This window comes from Lagopus muta, chromosome 6 (assembly GCF_023343835.1).
Source record: "Lagopus muta isolate bLagMut1 chromosome 6, bLagMut1 primary, whole genome shotgun sequence".
Taxonomy (NCBI): Eukaryota; Metazoa; Chordata; class Aves; order Galliformes; family Phasianidae; genus Lagopus; species Lagopus muta.
Window position 1 is genome coordinate 23,356,603 of NC_064438.1, and position 25,845 is coordinate 23,382,447.

At 44.7% G+C, this 25,845-nt stretch overlaps 1 protein-coding gene across 2 annotated transcripts in view; it reads left to right on the forward strand.

Moving 5' to 3' along the window:
* Positions 1-9,487: 9,487 nt before the first annotated feature.
* AMBRA1 (autophagy and beclin 1 regulator 1) overlaps positions 9,488-25,845 on the forward strand; it is a 115,828-nt gene continuing 99,470 nt past the window's right edge. For both annotated transcript variants that reach the window (XM_048949401.1, XM_048949402.1), the window contains exons 1-6: positions 9,488-9,622; positions 9,873-9,931; positions 10,665-10,848; positions 11,486-11,658; positions 12,414-12,480; positions 13,074-14,533. In XM_048949401.1, coding sequence (XP_048805358.1) covers positions 9,488-9,622; positions 9,873-9,931; positions 10,665-10,848; positions 11,486-11,658; positions 12,414-12,480; positions 13,074-14,533 — 2,078 coding nt within the window. The remainder of the gene's footprint in view (positions 9,623-9,872; positions 9,932-10,664; positions 10,849-11,485; positions 11,659-12,413; positions 12,481-13,073; positions 14,534-25,845) is intronic.

Sequence of the window (25,845 nt, forward strand, 5' to 3'; positions counted from 1 at the left end):
CGGCCTGCAGCCGTGCCCACCTCGGGGCCCAGCGGTTCCTCTGAACGCTGCGGTGTCGGCAGGCGCTGGGATTGCAGCGGTATTGGTACATACCTGGAGGGGCAGGAGGAGATGGGCGTTTCTTCCTTCCAGACAGGCTGGGGGAGGCGTTAAGCGCTGGCCGGCGCGGCTTAGCTGTGCGAAGCGTGAGGCGCGGGGCGCGTTTCTGATGCCGGGATACAGACGAAGGCGCGCGGCCGCAGCCCCAGCATCCCGCTGCGAGAGGGACGCGCGGCCACGGCCGCGGGGCCCCGTCAAGGGCGGCCCCTCTCGCCCCGTCCCGCCCCGCCTCTCTGCCGCCCCCCGGCGGCTGCGGGGAGGGCCCCGTTGGAGGAGTTCGGCGCTCGGTCGGCGCTGCCTGCCGCCGCTCTAGTTTCGGCTGCTCGGGCCTGGCCGTCTTTCGGCGCCGCTCCTCGGCCCCGGCTCGGCGCTCGGCTGCCTGGCCTGGCCGGAGCTCGGAGCGGCGGCGGAGGCGAGCGAGCGAGCTTCGGGGGCCGCTCCCGCCCGCCCGGCCCGGCCCCCCGCCTCAGGTAGGCTCCGGGCCCGCGCCCCGGCCCGGCCTCGGCTGTAGCGAGGCGTCGTGCAGCCGCTCTCCGGGTGGGCTCTCGGGCGCGGCCGTCCCCGCGGCAGGGCCCCGGAAGGCTGCGGCACCGGCCCGCGCGGGGCCGGGGGCCTGGCGGGAGAAGCGGGGCCGCGGTCTTTGTGAGGGAGCTCCGGGCCCGAGGCCTGCGGACGGGGCCCTTCCTCGGGCCGAGCTCCCCGTGCCGGCAGCGGCGGGCGGGCGCGGCCCGCGCGAAGGAAGCGCTGGGCTTCCGGGGCGCGGGGCCGGGAGGGGCGGCTCGGGGGGAGCGCGGCGGCGCTGCTGGGCCCCCGGCGGCTGGAGCCGGGATGGAGAGCCGCGTCCCCGGTGCGCGCTGCCCCCGTGTTGCCCCCTCCTGCCTCCCCCGAGCCCCGCGCTGGTGCCGGAGCCCTGCGGAGGCTGCGGGTTGGGGCGTCGAGCCGTGAGGGCTGCGTTTTCAGGTCTTTTCCTCAGTGTTTCGCCGGGTGGTGCAGAGCGTTCGCCGTGTAAGTGATGTTGGTGTGAAAGGCCCCGGCGTGTGTCTCCGCCGCTGACCCTGACGCCGCTCTGCTCGTGGGGGAGCGCAGCCCGGTCCTTCACCGGCTATAGAAAAGACTCCTGCTTTTGCCCACGGTGCTCCGTGTTCTCTGAGAGTTTCTCCTTGCGCGGCCCCCGGGAAGCGAGCAACACAATTTCTGCTCTAAAAAAGGCTTATTCATTCCCAAGGGTCATTTGGGATGGTCGCTGTTTTTTCCTGGTGTATACTTCAACGTTAACCTGCTGTAGCAGATGGATTCGCAGCAGGTTTTTATCGAGATATGAGTGAGTCCTCGGTGAGTTTAGCTGTGCTCAGGCAGAGCATTCAGTGCCACTCCGCTTCTCCTCCACACCAAACATTTGCAGAGCTCTGTATGGAGCCCACTGTGTTCTTCTGTGCTGCCCTTGTTTACAGCCCCACCCGCTTAGTTCAGTGGCCGTTGCAAATGTCATCTGGCATCTTAGCTGCTGCCACTCCCATCCTCTTTCAGATTGCTGATGGGAATGCTGAAGTGGGACCTGGCCGTGAGCTGTTCCTGATACACATTCCCTGCCAGCCTGTTACAGTGCTGCTCAGCTTTGGTTTGGGTTAGTTTTCTGAAAATGGGTTGAGGTGACGTCTGGGCACCTTGTGCTCGCCTGTTGGGTTGTGGCATTGTGGGCATTAATGAGTGTTACACTCTGTTAGCATTTTGGTGTTTATTCTTCTGGTGCTTGGAACACAGAATGTGCCTGGATCCAGATATGTGGACTCGCCTCTTCAGGCTTTGCTGCTGGGGAGTTAGGCAGATTGTTTACTTTGCTGACAGCTTCTCCTTAATTTTCTTTCTTTTGCCCTTTTGTGAGTCATAGCTGACCCTCTGGATTCTTGGTCACTTGTTTTCTGCTTTTTCATGCAGTAATTTTAACTTTTGTGCAACTGCAATGACCATTTGTAAAGAAGAGGAACGGTAATACAGTCTACTACTACCCCCCTGCCATTGGGTGGGATCTGAGTACTTGCTCCTTTCTTGCATCATATTTTTTTGTGAAACTGTTGGAAAATTACTTTAGTATCTTCTGTACACTGGTTGGCAAACAAAACTGAATTTGGAACACTTGAAAAGTCACTGATGTTGTTAATATTCATTAATACTCTTGAGACAAATAGCATTAAGGTATTTTTTTTTCTTTTTTCTTTTCCTCCACATTGTGCTGGTATGGAAAGCTGATAAGGGGCATAGTGCATGTTAATAGTTACCTTTTGTGCTCTTGTGTTAATATCCTGCACTTGCCTAGCAAGAGAAGCCACAGAATCAAAGTGTGAGTGATCAGAGGGCAGAAGAGCTATTGTTTTCAAAAGTAGCAGGGCAGTGAAAGGGGATTAATGCTAGAATTTTTTAAGTTGAAGGTTGTTCAGTTGTATAGCAGTTACTTAGTGAAAGACCTATTGATTGGGTTGCTTAAAACCAGAGGAGACCTGTGTGCCTGCTAAGTTTAATGCTGGCTGCTGGGATCTTTGACGGTACCTGTTGTCCAGGAACTTTACTTTCTGAGAGCTGTGTGAGGACATATGGGGTGGTGAGATGCTAAGACTGAATGCAGAGAGTCCTCGTATCGTCTGCTTCTGGTAGTGTTGAGATGGGCTCTTGGGCTGTCCCTGGAGCAACCCTGCCTGCTGCCCATTGCTGGCACTCAGTGCTGATTCACCACCTTGTGCAGCATGGAATTGCTGAGAGTAGTCTCTGCCCCCCTGCTCCTGACACTGCCTTATTTTTTTCTCACCTTCAGAGACAGAGAAGGGGAAAGCTATGCATAAAGACTTCAGCTTCTTGTAGCTAATCTTCGTTTCTGCCTTGTTACCATGTTTGATTATTTCCACATGAACAGGAAAACCACATGGAGCTGTGTTTTTTGAAAAAATGTTCTCACTTCCAGTTGTTTTTTCTTCCTCGCTTCGTTAAGGTGGACATACCTTGAGCTCTGTCTTGAATGAATGAAATACTTCCCCTTGAATTCACATTTCCTTACTCTGTTATCTGCTTGTGAGTGCTTCTGGGAAGGGGTTGATCTGCGTTATTTTTTGCTCTGTTTCTCTCTGACCCTCATTTCTTACAGTGTGCAACACTAAGCCAGAGGTACCATGGGCTGAGCATGGAGTTAGGAAACAAGCAGTCTGCTGGATCTCACGTCTCCTGTTTGACATGTCTTATGGCTTTGTAAAATTATATATTCTCTTCCTAGCTTGAGGATCTAAGCTAGTATCTTCTCAAGAAGTCCTGAAGTTTATGTGGAAATAGTAATAGTAGAAGTGAAAGTGCTCCATAATAAATACCACAGGGCAGTGGAGCCATCCGGCACCAGACACAGCTTATCACTTACCTTTTTTTTTTTTTTTTTTTTGCAACTTCCCTTCTCATCTTTACCATCAGTTTGCTGACCTTCAGAAGTTGATATCTGCAACTTTCTCTTCCGCTTCCTGATAGTTTTGCTGTAAATAGCTAGCAATTAAATGTACTTCTCGACACTTAAAAGTTCTCTTAAGAGTATCTTACTCATTTAATCCAGACTGGGAAGACAAATTAACATTCTGTTGGCAGTCAGCTCCCTGTTGCTGTCGTACAGTATCTCAAGCTGACAATGTACTGATGTCTTTGTGATTTAATTAAATTTCCTGAGCTGCTTGTAGTTCCAATTTAAAGCACAATTATGATTATTTTTTTTTTTAATCAAGAAGCACTAATGCTAGGTTTTTTTTTTTTTTTTTCATGATTCTGTTGTGATTTTTGTGGAAGTGCTCAGAGTTGCAGATACAGCTTAGAACAGTGTATTTCATGCATCTGCAGAAGATGTGCTTTGGAGTTGCTTTTCAAATCTTTCAGGCCTTGGTCAAAGGAAGACTTCAGAGCACAAACTTGATTTCTGTTCTTCTCCTTACTTTCCTTTCTTCTGACAGTTTAGGGCAGATAGGTTGAGGGCTGGCTTTATGCTCTTTAGTAGCCTGAGGTCAGGAACTTTCCAGTATTTCCAGTGTCTTTGCTTAAGTTGGTGTGTTTTATTTTATTGCTTGTTTTTTAAGGATAATCACTGGTATAGAGGGTAGAAGCAGAAAGCACTCTAGTTCTGCTTCCTTTGCTGTTTTGATTAGCTGTGCTTGAGGAAGTTGTTTGTTGTACCTCTGTGGACTACTGAAGTTGTCTCCATGAAAAACCTTTTCTGTTTTGTTTTTTTAAACCCACAGAGAGGCAAAATCTCTCAGAATGCACCTACAGCTTAAGTAGAGTCAGTACAGGTGGAGTTAAGGGAAGACAAATAGTGGTGTGAAGAGGAAATTTAACTATGCAGCTGATCAGGTACGATCTCAGTAATCCATATGTTCTGGCTGCTCAGTACTGAGCGTGGGACAAGCTTTGGAGGAGCAGGAGACTCTAAGTTTAGATCAGTGGAGCTATTCTGGGTATGAGTCATATCACCCATTTTTACTGATTTTTCTTGTTATTGCATAGTTTGAATTCCATTGCTGTGTAGTTCGATTACTTACCAAACTAGGACTCTTTGGCTTCTCTTGTTTATTTAGCTGGGCTGATGCAGCACAGAGAGGGCAAATCAGCTTTGTTTTGTTTTGATTTTACATAAGCTTTTTTTATTTTGCTCAATCTTTCAAGTGGAGACATGAGGAGGCTTAGAAGGAACGGCACTGCGCTTGGTATGAATTGAATCGGTGTTTTAGTAAAACTGCTGGTGGACTTGAGGTGGTCTTCCAACCAGGATGTAGGCTCTGGGGTTTCTTACGTGTGTTGTTTTGTGTGATTTAGGAAGATGCTGGCATCATTATCCCTATATTGCAGATGGGGAAAACCTGAAGTATAAACAAGGCCGTGGTCTGTACCACTTTAACAACTGTTTTCATGGCTGGTCTTATTATTATCATGTACAAGGGATGGATTGCTAAGTTATCACTGATATTTATTAAATACAGTCAAAATACTCTTGAGAGCATTGTACTATTCCATACAGCCCAATGGAAGTTGAGCTTTTTTCTAATCCTTTTTTCTTGTTTCTGCCTATATTTGCACATTCACGTGGATCTTTCTCTTATACTAATCACTGCCAATGCTGCATGAGAACTGCTTAAGAAATAATGTGCTGATATTCCAAGCCTGCAGCCTGAAGCTTAATTTAGAGTAAATGAAATGGCACGCTTTATTGATAGTGACTGGATGCTTCACTTGAGAAGAGACATCTTGAGAATAGAAGCTATGGGCTTACACGGTGGATATGGGCATGGCTGGAGTGTGGGGCTGTCCACAGTGTAAATGGTCTGAGTCTGCTTGTGCTTTTGCAGGTTGGTCGTATGCTTTGTCATTCACAAAAGTTGTAGCTTTGTTTGCTTTTTCCCCAAACCATGTGTTTTTGTACTGCAATGTATGACGCTGACACTGGCCCATACCTTACAGAGATCGCATCACCTTGATAACCAATGCATTCAGAAAGTCTTTACACCTGACCAAAGGTCTTTGAGCCATCTTTTAGATAGAACTCCTATTATAAACAGCATTTTCTGATTGCCAGCTGTGCTCTCAGATTCTCGACAAAGTTGTTAATGCCAAAGCAGTGTGTATATTGAAAATGGGACCGAGATCTCTGTAAAGTGCTGAGACATCTAATTGGAGCACTGTACTACTGCATAATGCATAAAATATCCTGACGTCCTTTCTGTAAGGCTATTTGCATGCACTTTTTAAATTCCATTTCTGTCCTCACCTATTTGTTGGCAGTTTCTTGGGGTCCTGTGCTACCCTGAAACGTTACCAGTTTGCTGCTTTGCCATGGTTTCCTAGCAGTTCAGCATCTGTAAAGTCGCAGTGGGGCTCACGCTGATCCGAGTCTGGGAATTCTTGAGGCTTCTTCAAGTGCAGCTGGCGCAGAGAAAGTCAGAAGACTTGGGGCTGGGCTGTGTATTGCTCTTTCCAAAATTGTAAACAGCCCAGCATGCTGTCCTGAAATGCCCTGGAGGGAGAAAACTATTAAGGAAACAAAGCTGCCAATTGTAGAAAAATTTGAGTTTCCATTTTCAGAATTTGTCTGGTGCCTTGGACCACAACCAGGCCATCACCTCATCTTCTAGATGATGCACACCGCTTTGGGTCATCCTGATTTAAAACCAAAACAAGAAAACAGAAAAATACTGGTTGCGGAGCAGTTCCTTGTTCTGGTGGTCAGCCGTTCGTCAGCTGCGGTAGCCCAGGTGTCTGTAATAGCAGCAGCTGGTACTGCATTGCTCCATCTCTGGCCTGGGCAGCTTTGGTGCAGTATGCTGTGAATTTCCTTTGCGCTGAGAGGGAGCAGTATTAAGCTCTCTGAGCTCCATTGTTAGTCGAACCCCGCAAGAGATTATCCACTAAGTTAATCTTCCTACTAAAGGTAGCAGAAGAAATACACCTATCTGCGCTGCGTCTCTTTTCTATACTTCAAGACTATGAGTCTTTTTTCCTTGCCCATCTTGTAGAGCCAGGTAGTGCAGAGCAGTTCCTGCATTTAGACTCATTCAGATAAGGGATTAAAACTTCTGAAGCACAAGTAAAGCTTGGCCACAAAGTAGTTGGTGACTCTGGTGTGGCAGCTCCGCTCCAGGAGCTGTTCTCAGCGCTCTCCAAAGAGATCCCAACGTCTCCATGTGTTGAGCAGGCTAACAGGGTAGTCCTTAAGCTTTAAGTCTCTGGGTTTATTTTGTTTTCTTTTCAAATGACTTCAAGAGGTTGAGTCAGTTCACAGTGTCTGAAAAATGAGGGACAGTCCCTGCAGGAAAAACATCAAGTGTGAACACGTTCACGTATGAAGCGTTTGTGGTATCCAAATTAGTTCAAGAAATTAGTACACGTCTGCAAAGATGTAGATAAGCTGTTTTAAGGTAGGTACTTGCTGTTATTCTGTGAAGGTGACTTACCTTAGCCTTTAAGTAAGGTGAATACAAGGTGTTCACAAAATGCAGTTGGAGCTGTTATCTGTTTATTTTACAATGTGTAAACTTGCTCACGGCATGAATAAACATCAAGGTGTTTGATAAACATCTTGATTTCCTTGTTGCTATTGTACTTCATGTAATATTATTCTTTCTACTAGAACTGAAATGTTCTGAAGTTGTCAGAGCTTGTTCTTTTTTATGAGTAATTGGGCTCTCCTGCTTGTAAATTATTGGATTTCTTCAGTTACTGAGGTTGTTTGTTCTTCACACCTGTCGGAAGGCTGCTCTGAAACTTGAGGTTTGAGGTCTCTTCAGACTTCAGCTTATTCCAGCTGCAAGTCTAGTCTTCCATTTGTGTTTGGCTTATACATTTATTCTTGGGTTGATGTGTACTTAACACCTTAAAAGAACCTATAAAGACTATTTGGCTGCTGCTTTCTCAGATTCCCTGGATGAAACTACGCTTACAGTTTGCTTCCGTAAAATGGGCTTGATTTTTGCCTGTCCTAATTTGCCATGCTTCTTTCACTCTGATCCTGGTCACTTTTGAATGGGTAACTGGTGTTTGCAGAATACAGGTGTGGATTTATTAGCTTAGTGGGGAAAAAAAAAAAGCCTTTGGTTAGCAGTTCTGGTGTTACATGGCAGTTTTGGCTGTACCTACTCTAGTTAGCCTTGTTTTGGATCTGGCCTCTTTTAATTTGTGCAGTTGCTTTTATGAACTCTTGCAGCGTGACAGCTTTAGTCTTTCTGTTAGTTTTCAGTAAGGCTTTTATTTTGTAGATAACTCCTATCTAAGGTTTGGCTGACTTTCACAGATTCTCAAAAGAAGGTTTACTTTATACTGAGCAGTTTAGCTTCTCTATTAAAACAGAAGATCCACATGTTGTTCATATTAAGCATCAGGGAATTTCCAGCTAACTTGAATTTCTCTGCTCTGAATTTATGTTCTAGCAAGGCTGATGCAGTTATTCATCACTTTCAATGCCCTTTGGTGAACTTTTACAAATAAAAGCTGGTCTGCTTTATCAGAACTTATTTCCTGGCTTATCTCTTGAGCTCCTCCCTGTAAACAGCAGCTGTCTTCAATCATTTGCTCAGGAGGCTTTTTGTTTTTAGGGAGGAAGGGAAGGCTTGCTGATGACTGCTTTGAATTCTGTCACATAAAAATCCAGCTCTTGTGTACGTGAATCTTTTTTCCCGTGTGTGATGTATGGTGGGTTCAAGGTTTTTGGTTTTTTTTTTATGTTACCACTTTCTTCACAGTAGCACATGGGTGGTTTTGTTCAATGTGCCATGAAGCAGGGAGGACTCATCTTTTGATCTTTACATTGTGAAGAGATGACAGAGTAGTATATGCACTCTGCTGGGATCAAAAGGTAGTAGCATTGCAGCAGTGTTCCTTGTTCTGTCTTCTACAAAAATTTTAATTGGAGAGCTTTTGATAACAAACCCCTATGTGTGAGACTATTCAAAGTCTGTGTAACATGGTTGTTATTAGGGCTGCTATGTTTGCTTCTGTCAAAGAACTTTTTTTTTCTAAAAAAAACAAATACCCAGATATTATTAATGCTTTTCCTTGGTAGCTTGAAGTGTACTAAAAGCATTAATCTTTGCCATTTGGTATTACTTGGGTGAACTGTTTTTCTAAGAACAGAGTAGAAAGATGAGTTGCAGACAGTGTGAGTCATCTCAATGGAACTGGCCACTATACCACCACAGCCTTCACTGAAAGGCTTTGGTCTGATAAGTGGTTGTTTTCATACATTGTAAACTGTTGGGATGGAATTGGAAATAATTAGGACTTGAGGTGTGCCAGTTGTCTGACCTTTGCAGCGCTGCAGGTTGCTCTTATTGAAATCTGATGATTCCCCAGAGACTCCTCTCGTGTTGTCAATTTTTTAATGTTCTTCCTCTTGCTATCTCAGTCTTCCCAGATAAGAGGTATCTCTTTAAGGTTCAAAGACTATCAGTTTATAAATATTCTTTCTTTATTATGTACAGCAAGAGATGTTGGGAAGGATGAGAGTTTTCGAGTCCGCTATTTTAGTTCTCTTTAGATGTGGTATATCTAGGACATCTGTATATGGAAGGGGCTGGATGCTTTCAAAAACCTTTTAAAGTAATCTTTTGTTGCAAAACTGTCAAATTTGGGTCTCGATAATGGAAGAAGGTAGCAAAAGCTGGGGGAGGGAGATTTTCCTCTTAAATCTAGTGTAATGGGATTTAAAGTTCTTTTTTCATCCAGCTAAAAACTGCCTTTCTTATTGTTTCTCTTTCTAGGTTTCCATGAAGATAAAAGGTTGAAATGTGGATAGCCTGTTGGTAGCTTGGTGCTGGTTGTCATCTGGAAGGCTCCTGCTGGTATCTTCTCCCTGTATTTGGTATCACAAAGGCTGCTGAGAGTCATGAAGGTTGTACCGGAGAAGAATGCGGTCCGCATCCTGTGGGGTAGGGAACGAGGTACCCAGGCACTGGGAGCTCAGCGGCTCCTGCAGGAGTTGGTGGAGGATAAAACTCGATGGATGAAATGGGAGGGCAAGGTAAGGTGGTGGAAGAGGTGTGCAGGTTGATTTTGGAGTGGGGGATGGGAGGCAGGGATTTGAAATAAATTCTCACAATTGTATATTTGATGTGTTACGCTTGATATGCTCTCTGGCTGTGTTCAGTTCCTGCAGAGGTGTGATAATAGATATGTTCCTGCAGCAGGTTCCCCTTACTGTCTGTGTGGCTTACAGTTCAAGTATGATCATATGACACTTGCAACACTTCCTGCTTTGTTGGCTTTTTCAGAAAGTTGAGTTACCAGACAGTCCACGCTCCACCTTCTTGCTGGCGTTTAGTCCAGACAGGTAATTAACTCCTAGTTCATTCCCTGTTTCAGCAGTCTCCTTGCACTTACAGAAGTGAAGGAGGTTTGTGCCCTTTGAGTTGTTCAAGCCTGAACAGCCAAGAAAACTTCTGGTTCCTGACGTGCATGGATGGGACTTGCACACCTTCTTAATCTCACAGCTTTGGGTGTAGCTGGTATTTAATTTCTGAGGTGTCTAAGAGATCTGTAGTTTTAAGGAAAAGGGATTTGTGCGGCTGCCATGAGATCTCATAAAAAAACTTGAGGGAGTAAAGGGTGCTTCATCACATCATACCAAGTGTTGAGGCACATCCACTGGGATATTGAGGATGAGAGAACAGAGCAGAATGATGCCTATGTTGGAAACAGAAATGGAGGTGGGATCTCTCAGTGTCACTTGACTCTGGCTGAGCTGGTGTGGAAAACTGGAAATGTTTATTTGCCCCAAACTGTCACTCAAAAGAGTTCTTTCTGAGTTGTATGTTGACTCTGACTTTAAAAGTCAAGTTTGTGCTTGCAGATCTGATGAGCTTGTTTGCATGAACCCAAAAATCTGGCCACAAGAACCTCCATTGCCTTTGGTACAGTAGCCTCTTACTCTTTGAATGTGGGGCTCTCTGCGGGACTGCTGCTGGGTTAGATGTGGAAAGACCCTGTTGAATTGAAGCTAACCACAGTTTGGTCTTGCTGTATTCTTTTCATGTTGATGTTTATCCTGCCTTCTGCATTCCCAGGACCCTAATGGCTTCCACGCATGTGAACCACAACATCTACATCACAGAGGTGAAAACGGGCAAATGTGTTCATTCCTTGGTTGGACATCGCCGCACTCCCTGGTGTGTGACCTTTCATCCCACCATCCCAGGCCTCATTGCTTCAGGATGCCTAGATGGGGAGGTTAGAATTTGGGATCTACATGTAAGTCTTTCCTGAAACTCATACACTTTTTGTACTTGGTGGGTGGTTGACCTTTTTAGTCTGAAATTGTATCCCAGATGTTGCCTGGTAAGAAACCTGTTTGGAAGTTTTACGTAGAACAGATTGTAGCCATCCTCCTTTGTCTAGAGAGATGATGACAGGTTCTTTGTTCAGTCAGGCCAACTAGGTTGTTCTTCTTAGCCTTGCACATATATTTGGTACAAGTGGTAGTTCTGGAGAACTTTGTGCCAGGTGCCTGTTTAGCTTATGTGAAAGATTTGATATCTTTCATTCCACTGGGCATATTTGAACTTTTCATTAGAGAAGCTCCTGCCCTGCCTATTCTACTTTGCTGAATGATCTTTTCAGAGACAAAACCTGTGTATTCACCTAGTTGTTCTGAAAGACAGCTTGTATGGGCTGCTTGAGACATGCCTGCCCAGTTGTAAAAATACTTTTGTGGTCATTGCTGTAGACAGTGCTGTGGTCATGACATGGACTCGTATTAGAGAGGCTGTTGCTGTTGAAAATATGTCACTTCCATGCTGTAGGCAGTTTTGGAGAGGGCACGTACATGGAAACCCACTGATCTCAAACTGCACAATAAACTGCTTGTGATTCTTGACTCCTTACCCAGGGTGGAAGTGAAAGCTGGTTCACAGATAGCAACAATGCCATTGCATCGCTCGCTTTTCATCCTACGGCTCAACTCTTGCTGATTGCAACGGCCAATGAGATACATTTCTGGGACTGGAGCCGTCGAGAGCCTTTTGCAGTGGTGAAGACAGCCAGCGAAATGGAGCGGGTCCGGTGAGTTCTTTTTCCCAGGGGCAGTGAATGCTTATCTAGAGAAAATGGTCTGGCTTGGGGGCTGAGGGTTATTCCTGTGGGACACTGCATCCTTCACACAGAGAGAGTGGGGAGAAGCATTATCTGCAACTCTTTCATCTAACTAGTAGAATGAGTTCTGTGGGTAGGAGGCAAAGCAATTGGAAATAGGATATCAGTTTGGCTGTTCTTATTTATAGTCCTGTAAATGTCTTTGGATCGACTCTGTTTTTGTTTGTAAACTTGGTTATTAAACTTGTCAGCATTAAGGATGAGAGAACCCAGAAGTTGCTGGAAGAGAGTGCTCAACTACCATGCAAGTGCAATTACAGAGAAAACTGTTGCTGGAAACTTGATGCCATCCTTTGAGCAGTTTAAGATGAAGAAACATTCAAGAGGAGTTAATCTTTCCCTTTGTACTGAATTCCAAATTGTATTAGTTATGTACATTTTCTCTAAAACTTCCTGGCTGTTCCAACTGATGCAGAAGTGCTTGCTTCCAGCTTTTAACTCCTCTGTAGCATTGCTGTGGACTAAAAAATAACTGCAGTCTTAAGGTACAAAATGTATTTTCTTAATGTGTAAGCTTTTTGATGCCTTCAGAAACTAAGGTAATAACTTAGTAACATTCTCAGTGCATGTATTTCATGTAGGATTTTCTTTTGTGCAGTGTCCAACTTCCTATGTCAATGTGGAATGTGAACTGATGATTGATACTGTCTTTGCTCTTGTTTTAGGCTAGTACGGTTTGATCCCTTGGGACACTACTTGCTCACAGCAATTGTTAACCCTTCCAACCAGCAGGTAAGGGTAATGTCAGTACCCACACTGGCTGACTCTTTAAAAGGTGCTCTATGTGTATTAACCCTACTTTGCTCCTAATCAGCCTTGTGCTATTCCAAAAACCTGAAGACTTTCCAGGCTGAGTTCTGTCCCAACTTAATTGGTCGTAGGAATGTTTTCACGTAATGTGCAGGACTATTAAAAAACTCTTAAGTGTGCTTGTTTTGCCCCTGCTGTCATTAGTGGTGGGACAGATTTCTTCATCCGCCTGGTCTTTCAGTTGTTTTGTGACATTCTCCTGGATTTGAAGCTCTGTAAGGTATGATTAGCAGTGCTCCTCACTGCTGCTGGCTCTCGCGTGCTGCTGATTCTGTTGGTATAAACTGTGTGTTGTTCTAGCTCACTTGGCTGCAGGAAGAGCTCGTCTGGATCCCAGAAATGAGCTCCTTTGAAGTCTAGCGTTGACTTGCAGGAAGCCAGACTCTTTTTTCATCTCTAGGAAGAGGCTTTATCACATCCTTTCATTTGTCTGGGATAGTAGTCGGCTTTCTTGTGTTTATCTGGAAGTGTAGGATTTTTGCTGTGAGGAAGCTGAGCTTTGTTTCCTTCTGCAGAGTGACGAGGAAGTGGAAATCTCCGTGGACAGCACAGAGATGCCGCATTATCGCCAGCGCGCTATCCTTCCCTCTCAACCTGTGAGGCGCACACCTCTCCTCCACAACTTCCTGCATATGTTGTCCTCCCGCTCCTCTGGCATACAGGTGGGAGAGCAAAACAGTGTTCAAGACTCTGCTACCCCATCCCCTCCACCGCCTCCACCACCACCACCTCCGCCTCCAGCCAGTGAGAACACAAGGGCATCTGTTTATAACAGGCTCCGGGAGCGTGTCAGCTACCCCACAGCAGAGTGCTGTCAGCACTTGGGGATGTTGTGCCTTTGCAGCCGATGCTCTAGTGCAAGACTTCCGTCTTCTCTGTTCCCACACCAGGAAAACGCACCCTCCACGTCTTCTGGGGCCACTGGCACGTCCTTCTCCTCTGTGCAGACAGAGCCTTACCAGCCCCCAGAGCAGGCATCTGTAGCACAGGAGGAGCAGGGGATACTTAACAGGCCCTCTGCTTTCAGCACAGTTCAGAGCAGCGCTGCTGGCAACACCCTGCGCAACCTTAGCCTGGGCCCCACGCGGCGGTCCCTGAGCGGGCCCTTGGCAGGCCACCAGTCCCGCTACCAGCAGTCTGCAAGAGAGATGGCTTCAGGCTTGGGCGGGTCTGACTGGTCCAGGACAGTGCTGAACATGAGCTCCAGGTCAGAGCTGGAAGCCATGCCTCCCCCTAGGACCAGTGCCTCCTCTGTGAGCTTGCTGTCGGTGCTGCGGCAGCAGGAGGGAGGTTCCCAGGCATCAGTCTATACCTCTGCAACAGAAGGGAGAGGCTTCCTAGCCCCAGGGGCTGAGGCGGACAGTGGTAGTGGCACTGGCCCGAGCAATCCGGCCAGCATCCGTAATGAGCTCCAGTGTGATTTGAGGCGATTCTTCCTGGAATATGACCGACTTCAGGAGTTAGATCAGGGAATTGCTGGGGAGCCCAGCCAGTCGCAACAGGCTCAAGAAATGCTCAACAACAACATTGAGCCTGATCGGCCTGGTCCCTCCCATCAGCAGGCTCCACACAGCAGTGAAAACAATTCCAATTTATCCCGGGGTCACCTGAACCGCTGTCGCGCTTGTCATAACCTGCTGACCTTTAACAATGACACGCTGCGCTGGGAAAGAAGCACGCCTAGCTACACACCAGGGCAGGTCCAAAGCACATTTGAGGGTGTGCCTCCAAATACCAGCCAGGTGCAGCCTGCAGAGAGAACCGAGGGCAGAGCTCCTGCCTCTAGCAGGCTGCAGCTGGGCAGCTCTTCCACCCCGCAGGAGGAGAGGACCATGGGAGTGGTCTTTAACCAGGAGACGGGGCACTGGGAGAGAGTTTACAGCCAGTCGGCTTCAAGCAGACCTGGGAATGTATCACAGGAGGCCTTAAACCAGGAAATGCCTGAGGAAAGCTCAGAGGAGGATTCACTCAGGAGGTAAGATATATGCCCGGCCTTCCTCCTCCATTTTTTCTCAAACCTTTCCCATCTGGTCTGAGTTTTTCAGTACTTTCAGAATTTAAAACCTTTTCTTATGTGTTTATGTGCTGTTTGTGTAGATGAAAACACTGAGACATTGCATTGATGTCTTTTATAGCTGCTGTTGTCACTCTGTTTATAGGGTTCTGAAGGTCGTAAGGACAGGGAACTTGCCTATTAATGGGGAAGGAGGATCGTAGCACATACAGGCAAAAGGACATGCTTTTGTAGAAGAGCTCTGGGATGAACTGTGCTCCTGATGTTTCCCAGATGTTGCAGAGAGGAACACAGGATATACTGCTGTCTTTAGTATGTCATACCATGTGCATACTGTGCATGGAGAATTTACCCAGGTTATGCATGGGAGATCAAGCAGGAGTTGAGAGCTGCTTTTCTGAGTCACAGAACCATAGAATTGTTTGAGTTGGAAGGGACTCTTAAAGGCCACCTAGTCCAACTTCTCTGTAATGTACAGGGACACTCACAGCTAGGTAAGTTTGCTCAGAGCCCAGTCCAGCCTGACCGTGAATGTCTTCAGGGATGGCACATCCACCATCTCTCTGGGAAACCTGCTCCAGTGCCTCACTACCCTGATTGTAAAGAACTTCTTCCTCGTATCCAATCTAGATCTCCCATTCATTATATTGAAACTAATTCCCCATGACTTGTCACAACAGACCCTGCTAAAGAGTCTGTCCCCTTCTTTCTTTTAGCCCACCCTTTAGGTACTGAAGGGCTGCTCTCAGGTCTCCCTGAGCCTTCTCCAGGCTGAACAGCTCCAGCTCTCTCAGCCTGTCCTATGTAGGGGAGGTGTTCCATCCCTTGGATCATTTCTGTAGCCCTGCTCTGGATGTGCTCCAACAAGGCCACATCTCTCCTGTTCTGAGACTCCACACCTGGATGCAGTACTCCAGGTGAGCTCTCACCAGTGCAGGGCAGAGGGGCAGGATCACCTCCCTCAGCCTGCTGGAGATGCTGCTTTTGATTCAAACCAGAATATGGTTGGTTTGGGGGGCTGTGAGGGCACGTTGCTGACTCACGTCCGAACTTGCCATCCAGCAGTACTCCAAGTCCTTTTCAGTGGGGCTGAGCGTTCTGTTTTGTTGAGAGTTGGTGAGTTGGAAGGATTAACAATCATTTACTTGGGTGTTGCCATGTAGAGTGAGAAAAGGTAAAGCTCCAGATCAGATGGCTGGGCATATACCTTAGTTGTGAGTGTTTGATCAAACCCATGTGCTTTGCTTGCCTTTGATACAGAAGTAAGTTTTGAAAGTGGCTTCTCTTCACCTGAATCTGGTGAGAGCTGCTTGGGAAGCTGCTGATCATTGGAAATTGTAGGGCCTGCTGTATTCATTTTTAGCTAGGTGATTCTGTTTTGGAAAGATTTTTAAGACTTCAGATGTGTTAGAGGAAATGGAGCAAGCCAAATCAGGTTTCCTCTCCACTGGCTTGTAGCAGTGATTTAGCTACATAGGCATTCTTTGCATAGGGTTTCCCCACTGCTCTCAATTTGTCATCCTCTTGGTCAAGTGATTTATGCATTTGCCAGAGGAAAGGTCCAGTGCTGGTGTTTCTCATAAATGGATGCTGTGTGCTTTAGGAAAGTAAAGTTTCCAGGCTTGGAGCAAATGGTACTGACTGATGAAGCTTTGTACACAAGAGTGCCTGAGGAAAGGGAATTCTTTTCTTCTTCCTGCAGATAAGCTGATTATACGTGGGCTGGAACAGTGGCTGCCTTTCTTGTTTCTGTGTTTGCATAGCAAGTAAGATGTGGCGGTCATGAAATTATTTATCTGCTTCTAAATCCTTGCCCCAGTGTTTTTTTATTGCCTGCCACGAGAGTGTCAAGCTGATTACATGGTAACTACTACTTTCTTGGGCTGAGGCTTACCTGACGCTAGTTTATGTCAGGTGTCCTCTAGACCCATATAAAAGAGCTGAGTGGTGGAAAGTAACTGGCAAATTTACATTTGAGATGGCATTCGAGTAAGTTTTACATCATCTTTCTTTTGAAATAGCTGCATGTGCTCTTATCTCCACTCCACCATGTTGCTTGTTCTCTGGACTAAGTAACTGCAGTGTCAAATAAAGAGAGCAAATGCAGTGATCAGGCTATTGGTTCTTATTTGGACAGTGAGGTCCAAATAGTGGAATCTGTAGGTACACTCCTCCAGCTGGTTCTGTAGGAGTTACCATTTTTTTAAAAGTGTCCTGGGGCATACAGCTCAGTCTACCCCACCATGCAGGAGCTGAACTGATTGTGACTTTAGAGCTAGAATCCTGTAACTGGATCTCTGGGTGACATTGCAGGTGCTGGTTGCTGCTGTCTGCTCCATGATTCTAGCATTTGTACACAGTCAGTTGCTTACCTGATTGCCTCTGAAAACAGGTGCTTTTTGCTAGGTTGGGTGAATTTGAGGCATGTAGCTCAATGAGTAGGCTTAATTCCTGAGGAATTCCTGTAGTATGAAGTCTTTAGTGAAACTCTTTTGTCAGAGATTGCTGGCAGATTTTTAGGGATTCTTATTTTTTTTCCAGTTTCCTGCTTCTGTCAGACTTTCCTTAAGAACAGGCATGGCAGGAGTTTCTTCACTTCTAACTGAAGTGTAGGTGACTGTAATGTAGTGAGGTAAGGAGCCTGGAAGCAGTGAGCAGTCTGATGGTAGTGGAATTGCTCAGGGCAATTTTCTTGAAGCAAAGCTTTATTTGCTTTCCTGTTAAACATACTGGTTGGACCTGTGGAGAGCTTTATGAAATCTTTGCCCTTAAAAGGAACATTGTATGTGGAATAGCTGTATCCTGCAGCTGTAATTTTTTACCCTCCTGAAACCAACTGTTACATTTTTCCTCATAGAGCAGTAACAAGTCAGCAGGCATCTTCTTACCCACATTTTAACATCCTTAGGTCCAGCTGCAGAGCCTCTCAGACATGGATTGTGCTCTCACGATGGGCAGTTCTGGAACCACTTCTATATAGCCTATATATATATATATATATATATATATATATATATATATATATATATATATATATATATATATATCCATATATGTACACCTTTTACATATATGTATCCAAAAGGTGTATTAATTTTTGCAGCTCCAGAAGTCTGCAAAAATGGTGACTGAGGTTCATGAAATGTAAGCTATGTAATGCTGAAAGTGATAGGGAAATAGTGGAGGGGAGGTAAGTCTTAAAGCCTGAGAGAGCAAGTGGTGATTGAATTACATACTTATAATCAAGGTAGTTTTGTACCTGTGAACCTGAGGTTAGGTTTTAGCATTAGAGACCTTCATCTGTTTGCTCTTAACCTGAACCTTATGTTCTTCTTTGTTTCTCCATTAGATGTCCTCATTGGACAGTTGAGCACTTCATTCAAAGACAAGCTGAAAATTGCATCTGGAAACTGTGTACATTCCCATTCCTTATGCAAAGGCAGGATCCATTTCCTGACATGGTTTCCTTGACTTAAAAGTAGCTTGCTGAGATGACATTGCCATAGAGGGTCAATTAAGTTAATTTGTTGTTTAATAAAAGATATTCCTCTTTGAATTGTGTTGTTGCAGCTATGCCAGCTGGTTATGGAAACAATTCTGCTCTTTCTGATGATGCTGGATTAATTATCTTGGGCTAATTGTGAAAGCACTAATAAGTATGTAATGAAGCTATTCCTGACTAACAGCTCTGGCATCTCTAATAGGAGAAATGTGTCACTGAGAGCCTCAGCAGTGTTGCAGCCTTGTCATTTTCAACTTGGCCTGAAAGCAGTACAGGCATTGAGGAGCTTGAAGCTGTGTTAGTGGTGTATGAATCTGGGAAGGGTCATGGTCTAGTTAAGCAGAAGCTGGTGGGGTTGAGGTCCAGCTTTTCTGAGGTTCTCCAAGCTGTTCTCATTAATTCAAATGCAAGTTTTGGTTTTTTTCCCCCTTTGTGGATTGATAGTTGCCTCACTTCTAACATCAAAGTGAAAAGAAATCCTTGAAATTGGTGTGTGAAATGTGCTGCATGAAATTGGCAATAGAAGCTTTTGGCAAGATCAGGATAAAGGAAAGATAATTGAGCAACAGATGATAGCTGGCTTCATTTTTTTTCTGTAAATTGTTAATTAAAAATGGGTTGAGAAAGCATTGTGTTAATACTGTAATCTTTGTGAAGAAGAAGGTCCTGTAAGTACCTTAAACCATTGTTGTTGCATGGGCCAATTCAGATTTATAATGACAAGTTGAATAAGGATATGGCAGAATCCTTCTAGTCAGCTGCTTGCTTGTGTGTAGCTGATGTCAACTTTTTAAGAAAATAATGTATAAAACCCTAGCAGTGGTCCTTCCCAATGTGTATTTCAGCTAGCTAATGAAATAAGTACAGTGCAGTGCTAACAAAATCAGTCCAAATCTCCAAATGCCACTTCTGTGGCCATGTTATTGAGATACCAGTGGTGTCTACAGATCTAGTGAGTTGTTACACATAGAAAATTCTTAGTTTTCAGATCATTTGTTGCTTCTGCATTCTGGCATGATGCTGTAGGCCACAATCTTTCAAGAATGGATGCAGAGAACAAGTAGTGCCACTTGCATGTCCACAGTCTTGCAACTCAAATCTTACCTTGTGAAACTATTCTAGATGGGGGGGGAAGAAATGCGCAAGGAAAAAAATTGTCTACGCATTCAAGCTTTAGCTGTTCACAGTGTGCTAAGGGCAGCAATTTTGATACTGTTTACCTGTTTATTTTTACTAGAAATTCAAAGGGAATACCGTAAATGAAAGATGAGTCTTGTCCTCTAGTCAGGCGTGTTTGAAAGAAGCTGGTGTTTGATGAGGAAAGGTGTTTTATTGTCCTTATTCTTACATTAAGAAGCTTTGTCTAACAGCAACATCGGGCTTGTCTGACTGGCTCCATTGTGCTCGTTCTAGAGGTCAAATTCTGTAGGCTGAGGAGTGAACAGCTTCTGTTCCTGTTTTAAGAATTGTGAATGTTTTTGCATTTGCTTACTTGGGCAAACAAGGTAGGCTGTGGAAGCAGTCTGAAAATCTGAGAAATCTTTTGAACTGTGCCATGTGCCACATGCACATATAGGAGCCCATGTAAGATGGAGGAGTTTCTTTTTTTCTGGGGACATCTGTATTAAATCTTGTATTTTGTTTGGGAGTGTACAGAAGTGCAGCATCCACAGCACTGTGCAAGTAATTGGCCTGCTGAAGTTGCTTGTCTGAACGCATGGCTTCTTTTGGTGCTTTCCAGTCTTGGATGCAGTATGCACAAAATGACAAATGCAAATGAGCTTTTCCTGGTATGTGATGTGATAGTGTCCGGGGAAAATTTGTCTTTCATTTTGCCAGCTCATGCCTGAGGACCGAGTTCCCTTGTGCCCTTGCTTTTGCTATGCACAGTGAGCCCCGTCGTCTTTCCTGGGCTGAGACTGTGCAGAGCTTGGCTGAGATGAGGAAGTTACATAGAGGGTAATGAGTGAGATCCAGTCATCCACCTTGTATGTGGTGAGTGAGTTTGGCTGTGGTATTGCCCTCAGAAAGATGTCAGTGCTCTACCGTGGTTTCACATACTGGGCAGCCACAGATCTCTGCTATGCTCCTGCCAGGCCCATGAAAGCCTAAAGTGGTGGCAGGTGCAGCAGGGCTGTTCTTTCTGTTCACAGCACACCTTTCTTCAGTCCTGATGGTCTTCCTGAAAGCTTGTAGCTCTCAATATACTCACTAGGATAGGAAAAGGAACACACAGTCTGTTTCCCTTTAATTTCTCTGAACTCTTCTTATTTCCTTATTGCCTTGCTGCCACAAGGTGGTAATGTTGCTTTCTCTCTTTGCTTTTGTTGTCTCCTTGCAGATCTGAAATGTTTGAGTTCTTATAAACAGGGAAAAATAACCATAGCTTGAGATCCCATCCCTTCCCACTCCTAGTCCTAAATTGCAGTTTATGTACTTAGTTGTCATACATTTGTAGGTTCTTTAGTGTTTGGGGAAAGGCATGAATGGGGATCTTGGGGGGAAGTGACTGATACAGAATGCAGCCAGGACGGCTGCTCAGCTTCTTGGCTTTTGTAAGGTTTGGTAAGGATAGCTGTGGATCTCGAGGTGAAATGGGTATTTTATGTAACAAGTGAATACCCTCAAGTTGAAGCTGTAAGAAACCTTGACAACTTCACCAAATTCATCTCAAATTCTCACTCATTTCCTACCAAATCTGGAGGTACTTTACAAACTGCCTTGAAGGTTTTTGTCCCCACTTAAATGAGCACTCATCCTTCCTCTGAAGAGTTCTAAAATATGTGGCTTGTTTTTTGGAGGAATGCTTGGCAAACGTTGACTGGAGTCTGGGTCACCGCCTTTTCCATGGGGCAGTTTATTTTTTTTTGTTCAAGTATACCTTGAACCATTTCCTAAATTTTTAGGCTTTTCCATAATGTGCATATGTTCATGGTGTTTGCTTTTTTTTTTTTTTTCCTGATGTAGACAGGCATGGCTTATTCATGACTATGAGGGGATGCCTCTTACACGTCTTCCGTTTCTAAATAGTAGTTATGATGTTGACTTGTGGTCAGGCTGGTCCCAGGCTGTGATTAAACTAGTTTGGCAGAGTAGGAACACCTACATTCCTGCCTGGTGATGGGAAGTGCCATATTTAAGAAGGAAAATGTATATAGTGATTATGGAGCTCCTGCTAGAGCCTGAGCTTCTCATACGCTGCTCTAGTTTTTGGTTTAATTGATCAGGATGTTGACATTTGTGCATATATTGACTCCTGGTAGCTTTTTCACTACTTAAAGGAGTGGATTGCTCATCACTCATATCCTATCCTTAAAAACAAACCAAGCAAAATATTTCCCTGTCCCCTGTCATGGGCTTGGAATTGCCTCTCAGACATTTCCGTGCCTGAAATATATCATCAAAATGGCTAGAGGTAGCCTAAAATCGAAGAGAAGAATGTAATGCTTCTGCCCTTGCTTTTTTTTTGGAAGGGAAGGAAACTGAAGCATGGGGGAACTGAAGCCTTGCCCAAACCTATCAAGTTTGTCTCACAGTGGAGAGAGAATGCATGCATACTGTATTCAACCTTGTTAAGTTCCTTAATTAACAGAAACAGCGTTGTTACTATTTTTCCTAATTGTTTACAGCAACTGTGGTTTGTTTATTCAAATATTTAATATTTATTACAGCAGTGACGTATTAAGTTCAATTAAAAAGGGGGAATGGAGCAGGAGAACAACAGTGCATTGCTGAGCTGTAGATGCAGCAGTACAATTCTGACTGCTCGGAACAAACGTCAGTGTAAATGTTTCCTTTGCCAAATCTAAACCAACGAATCTATCAGTAGATGTTGAGTGGGTTTGTCATTTGTCTGTGACCCCTAAACTCAGGCCCATCACTACTGGAAACCCTGCTAGCTTTGTGCCCTGGCACTTCTATTTTGGGTTGTTCTGTTTGAACTGATGTTGTTTAGACATCACCTTCCTGCTGGAATAAAATTTGTATTCTGAGTTCTTGCTGTGTTGTCAAGTGAAAAACAAAGCTTGGAAGACTCTGTAGGAAACACGGACTGAAGAATTTTGGCCAGACAACTGGCTTTAAGTAAGGTACACAAAGAAAAAAGATTACATAGGTCTTACAGTAGTGTTCTTTCATAGGTGTTGTGGAAAGAAGGGTTTTCTTTGCAAACTTTGTAGCCTTTGTGTATAAAATAGTAGTTTTGGAAAGGTTTGTGCTGTTTCAAGCTTGTTAAATTCCAAATACACTTGTTACAAATAATGGTAACTAGAGATGAGTAATATCTCGGTAGTGAGTGGGATAAATGGATGTTGTTAAGGGCTTTGCAGCCAGAGCAAACTGGTTTGGGTTTGTGTTTGGGAAGAGGGACGTGAGGGGAAAAGGGCGAAACTGGAGGTTAGGAATGAGTTCTGGAAATGTTAGCTTGGATGTGCAGGAACAAAGATGACTTTGCTAGCTGTGATGTAGATTACTGACACACCCGGCTAGTGTTGTTTATTTGGCCTTTTTTAACAATGGAAAATAAAAATGGCTTTCGTCATGAGAATGTTACAGCAGCCAGAACTGCTGGAGAGGCTGCAGTGGTACCCAATGGGCAGCTCTGTGCTGGCTCTGGAGGTTTTCTACCACTGTCATGCTCTGGTGTTTTTTTTTCCCAGACTGAGTGCGCTATTTGCGTAGGCAGGAATGACTTTGTTTTGCTGAGATGTTAGAAGTTGGAGCTCGTGGATATTCTGTGAGTTGTTACGTAGAAGGACAAGTGAAAGATGTGTCTTATTCCTCCCTCTGCCTTTGACGACTGGTTTCCTGACTGAAGAATAATGTAAGGTTGCTTTGCTACTTCCTTACTGAGAATTGCTTGAGGGGAAAGAATGGTTCCTGTGCTTTGATTCTTGCAGCGACTAATGGAAGTTACTCGCTGTTGCTGAGCTTCCCACCGTACTTCAGAAAGCTGACCATGGGCAGTCTTTGCCAAATTTGGGAGAAGGCTTAAGCCTTCTTTTCTTTTTGTTGGTCTGAATTTAAATATGCAGCAATGGCTGTAGCAGATTCTTGCAGCAGCTTTGTTTGCAAATTGAGCAGGTACAAAAGCGACACTGCCTTATGAAGTGCCTTAATGGAGTTTTCTCAGCCAACCCACTTCCTTTCTCTTACCTCTTTCTTGTCAGCCAGGCCTAGAATCAAGGGTTCACCGATAGAAGAAATAGCTAAACTTCACTTTCTTTCAGTCTCAGGGACATGAAGACTTGTTTCCCTACAGATCTCTGTTATGGAACTGTTTTATGACTTGTCTTCTTGTTTACTTGTCTTTCTGTTCCTGGATGGTAGCAAGAGAAACTGGACTGAAGTGTTCTTCCTTTATTAAAATGGAAGAGGTGCATGCTTCCAAATTGTCTTATGTTATTGCTTCTCCTGCAGGTAAGGTTTTGGTACTTGAGGTTTCTTTTTTTTTTTTTTTTTTTTTTTTTGTAGGGAGGACAGTAAGAGATGACCATGAAATAAAGATCTTTAACGCAAGTTGCTTAGAAGTTAGAAGATAACTATCTGAGAACATCATAAAAAAGCTTTCCTACGGGTCAGGAGAAGTGTGCATGGCTTTCTTCCCTTGGAAGCTGTTCTTTGTTAGGTTGTCCATCTCCTGTGCTGTCTGCATGGGGCTTCCATGCACACTCATGCTCCCACTACAGCATTGTGGACAGCAGGTCCAGGCAGGCTCACTTGGTCTGGAAGGGTTGCTTCTGTTCACCTGTTAACCTATGTATGCTGGGTTTGCACGTGTGATATTCTGTGTAGGAGATTACTCTCAACTTACAATTAATAGTGGTCTTTGAGATGGTTAACTTCTGTAGCTCTGATTCCTCAATCTTCTGGTCTAGCTTGAGATAAAATAACGTGAACACCATGTCTGAGTTTTTTGATTGTTTTTCTTTCACCAATAAATTAATTGTCAATAGGCTTTCAGACCTCCTGTTTCAGACCTGCTTGCTTAGGTGGAGGATTTTTGGAGCTTTCTTGAGTGTGAGGTGGATTTGGAGATGTTGATGGTATAATGTGCCTCTTTTTAATGCTAATAGGAGCCCTTAATCGTTAGATGTGCAGTCACTTACATACATTGCATGCTCATGCTCATTTTTCACGCTCTTTATGAATGCACACAGCACAGTGAGCCTGGGGGCAAATTGCCCTCATCCAATTATTCGCTCCTTATTAGAGAATCTGGGCCCAAGAATTTGCAGTGGAGCGCACATTCACTCCTTGGGCCTGGAGCAAGTGGAGAGGGAGAGAGAGGGACTTGTGATGTGACTCAGTAATACAACTGTAACCAAAATAGTGATGATTTTGATTTCTCCAGTTGAGCCATTCTGGTCTGTTGAATAGCTAACATGCATTTTAAACATTTTGCGCATACATATTTAACTGATTGCGCCAAATAGCTGTGATGTAACTGACGCCCTCCCTTTCTCTTCTCAAGAAAGCACCTGCTGGAGCTGAAGTCTGTGAATAAACAGGGTTTAGTATCTGCCAGGAAACTGATTCATTTTTCTGCCCAGAATGCATTAGTATCCAATCCTTCCCCTGTCTTCATGAGGTGGGAGTGCTGGGGTAAGTGGCTGAACAGTTCTGCAGGTCATCTCTTGGCCCTGGGCCTTTTCCTTATTTCAGCCTGCCCAAGAGCATTTTAAATGGTGATTGATGTGCAGCGGGACCTCTGTTTTCATGGACTTAGAAACCCACAGAGATAGCAGTATGGTTCTTGCCCCCTCAAGAAAGACACCTCCTCTTCAATTCCCTATGGAGCAGTGGGAGTCCTATGTAATTATCCCAGAAGCTGACGCAGATTTGTGTGCATGGTTATGCAGAGATTTTTGCTGTCCGCGTAATCTGTGGTGTCGCAATCTTCCAGAGCGAGGAGAATTTGGGGCATACATTATGCATGTGAGGGCAGGTAGAAGAGCCCTCAGAAGAGTAAAGCAGTCTGCAGGCTCAGGGAGTTCAGTGTGTTGGCAGTCTTCTGGCTGTGCTTTCAGGCCTGTTCTTCATAGCCATGATGACTATGACCTGGCCTCTGGCTTATTTCTGGTATATAATCACGTTGGTAAGAGTCTGTGTAGGAATGTTTGTCTTCAGCTTGGCTTGTCTCATCCTGAGTTGCAGTTATAAATCTGCTACTATAGAGCAAAACAGCATGTGCAGTAGCTCATGTTGTTGTATACATTGCTTCCTCTGCCCCAAGTCTTGCTATGGCATACTAAGTATAGGACCTTTCATCGTTTGTTTGTTTTTTTTTTTTCCTCTGAGAGTTATTGCCAAACTAATCAATGCTGTTGTAGCTGCTCTTGACCCTTTTTATGTCTGTCATGGATATGTGCTTCCTCTTGCCTGTTGAAATAACGCATTAATTGTTCCTTGGGTGCTGTGTGATGAGGACCTCTGCATAATGCTCCCTCATCTTTTGTTCTGATGCATGACCTTTGTCAGCAGGTGAAGTAATAGATTAAGAATGTGACTTTGGGTCCACTTAAGAGAATTCATCATCTTCCTCAGAGCCACTGACCTTCCCTGTGATGAGCTTAAAGGTGCTGTGTGGCTTCTGTGGCATCTGGTGGTAAGTGGAGGTTGAGTTCCTACTCGGAGAGCAAATGTGTAGTAATAACAGAATCTATGTAGTATTACCGTCTAGTTAGATGGACATTGTTAAATGCAAAGCAGTTAAATGTCCTTGAAGCTGTCTGCTCCTTGCCTTGTGATTAAGAGAACTCAAATCCAAACA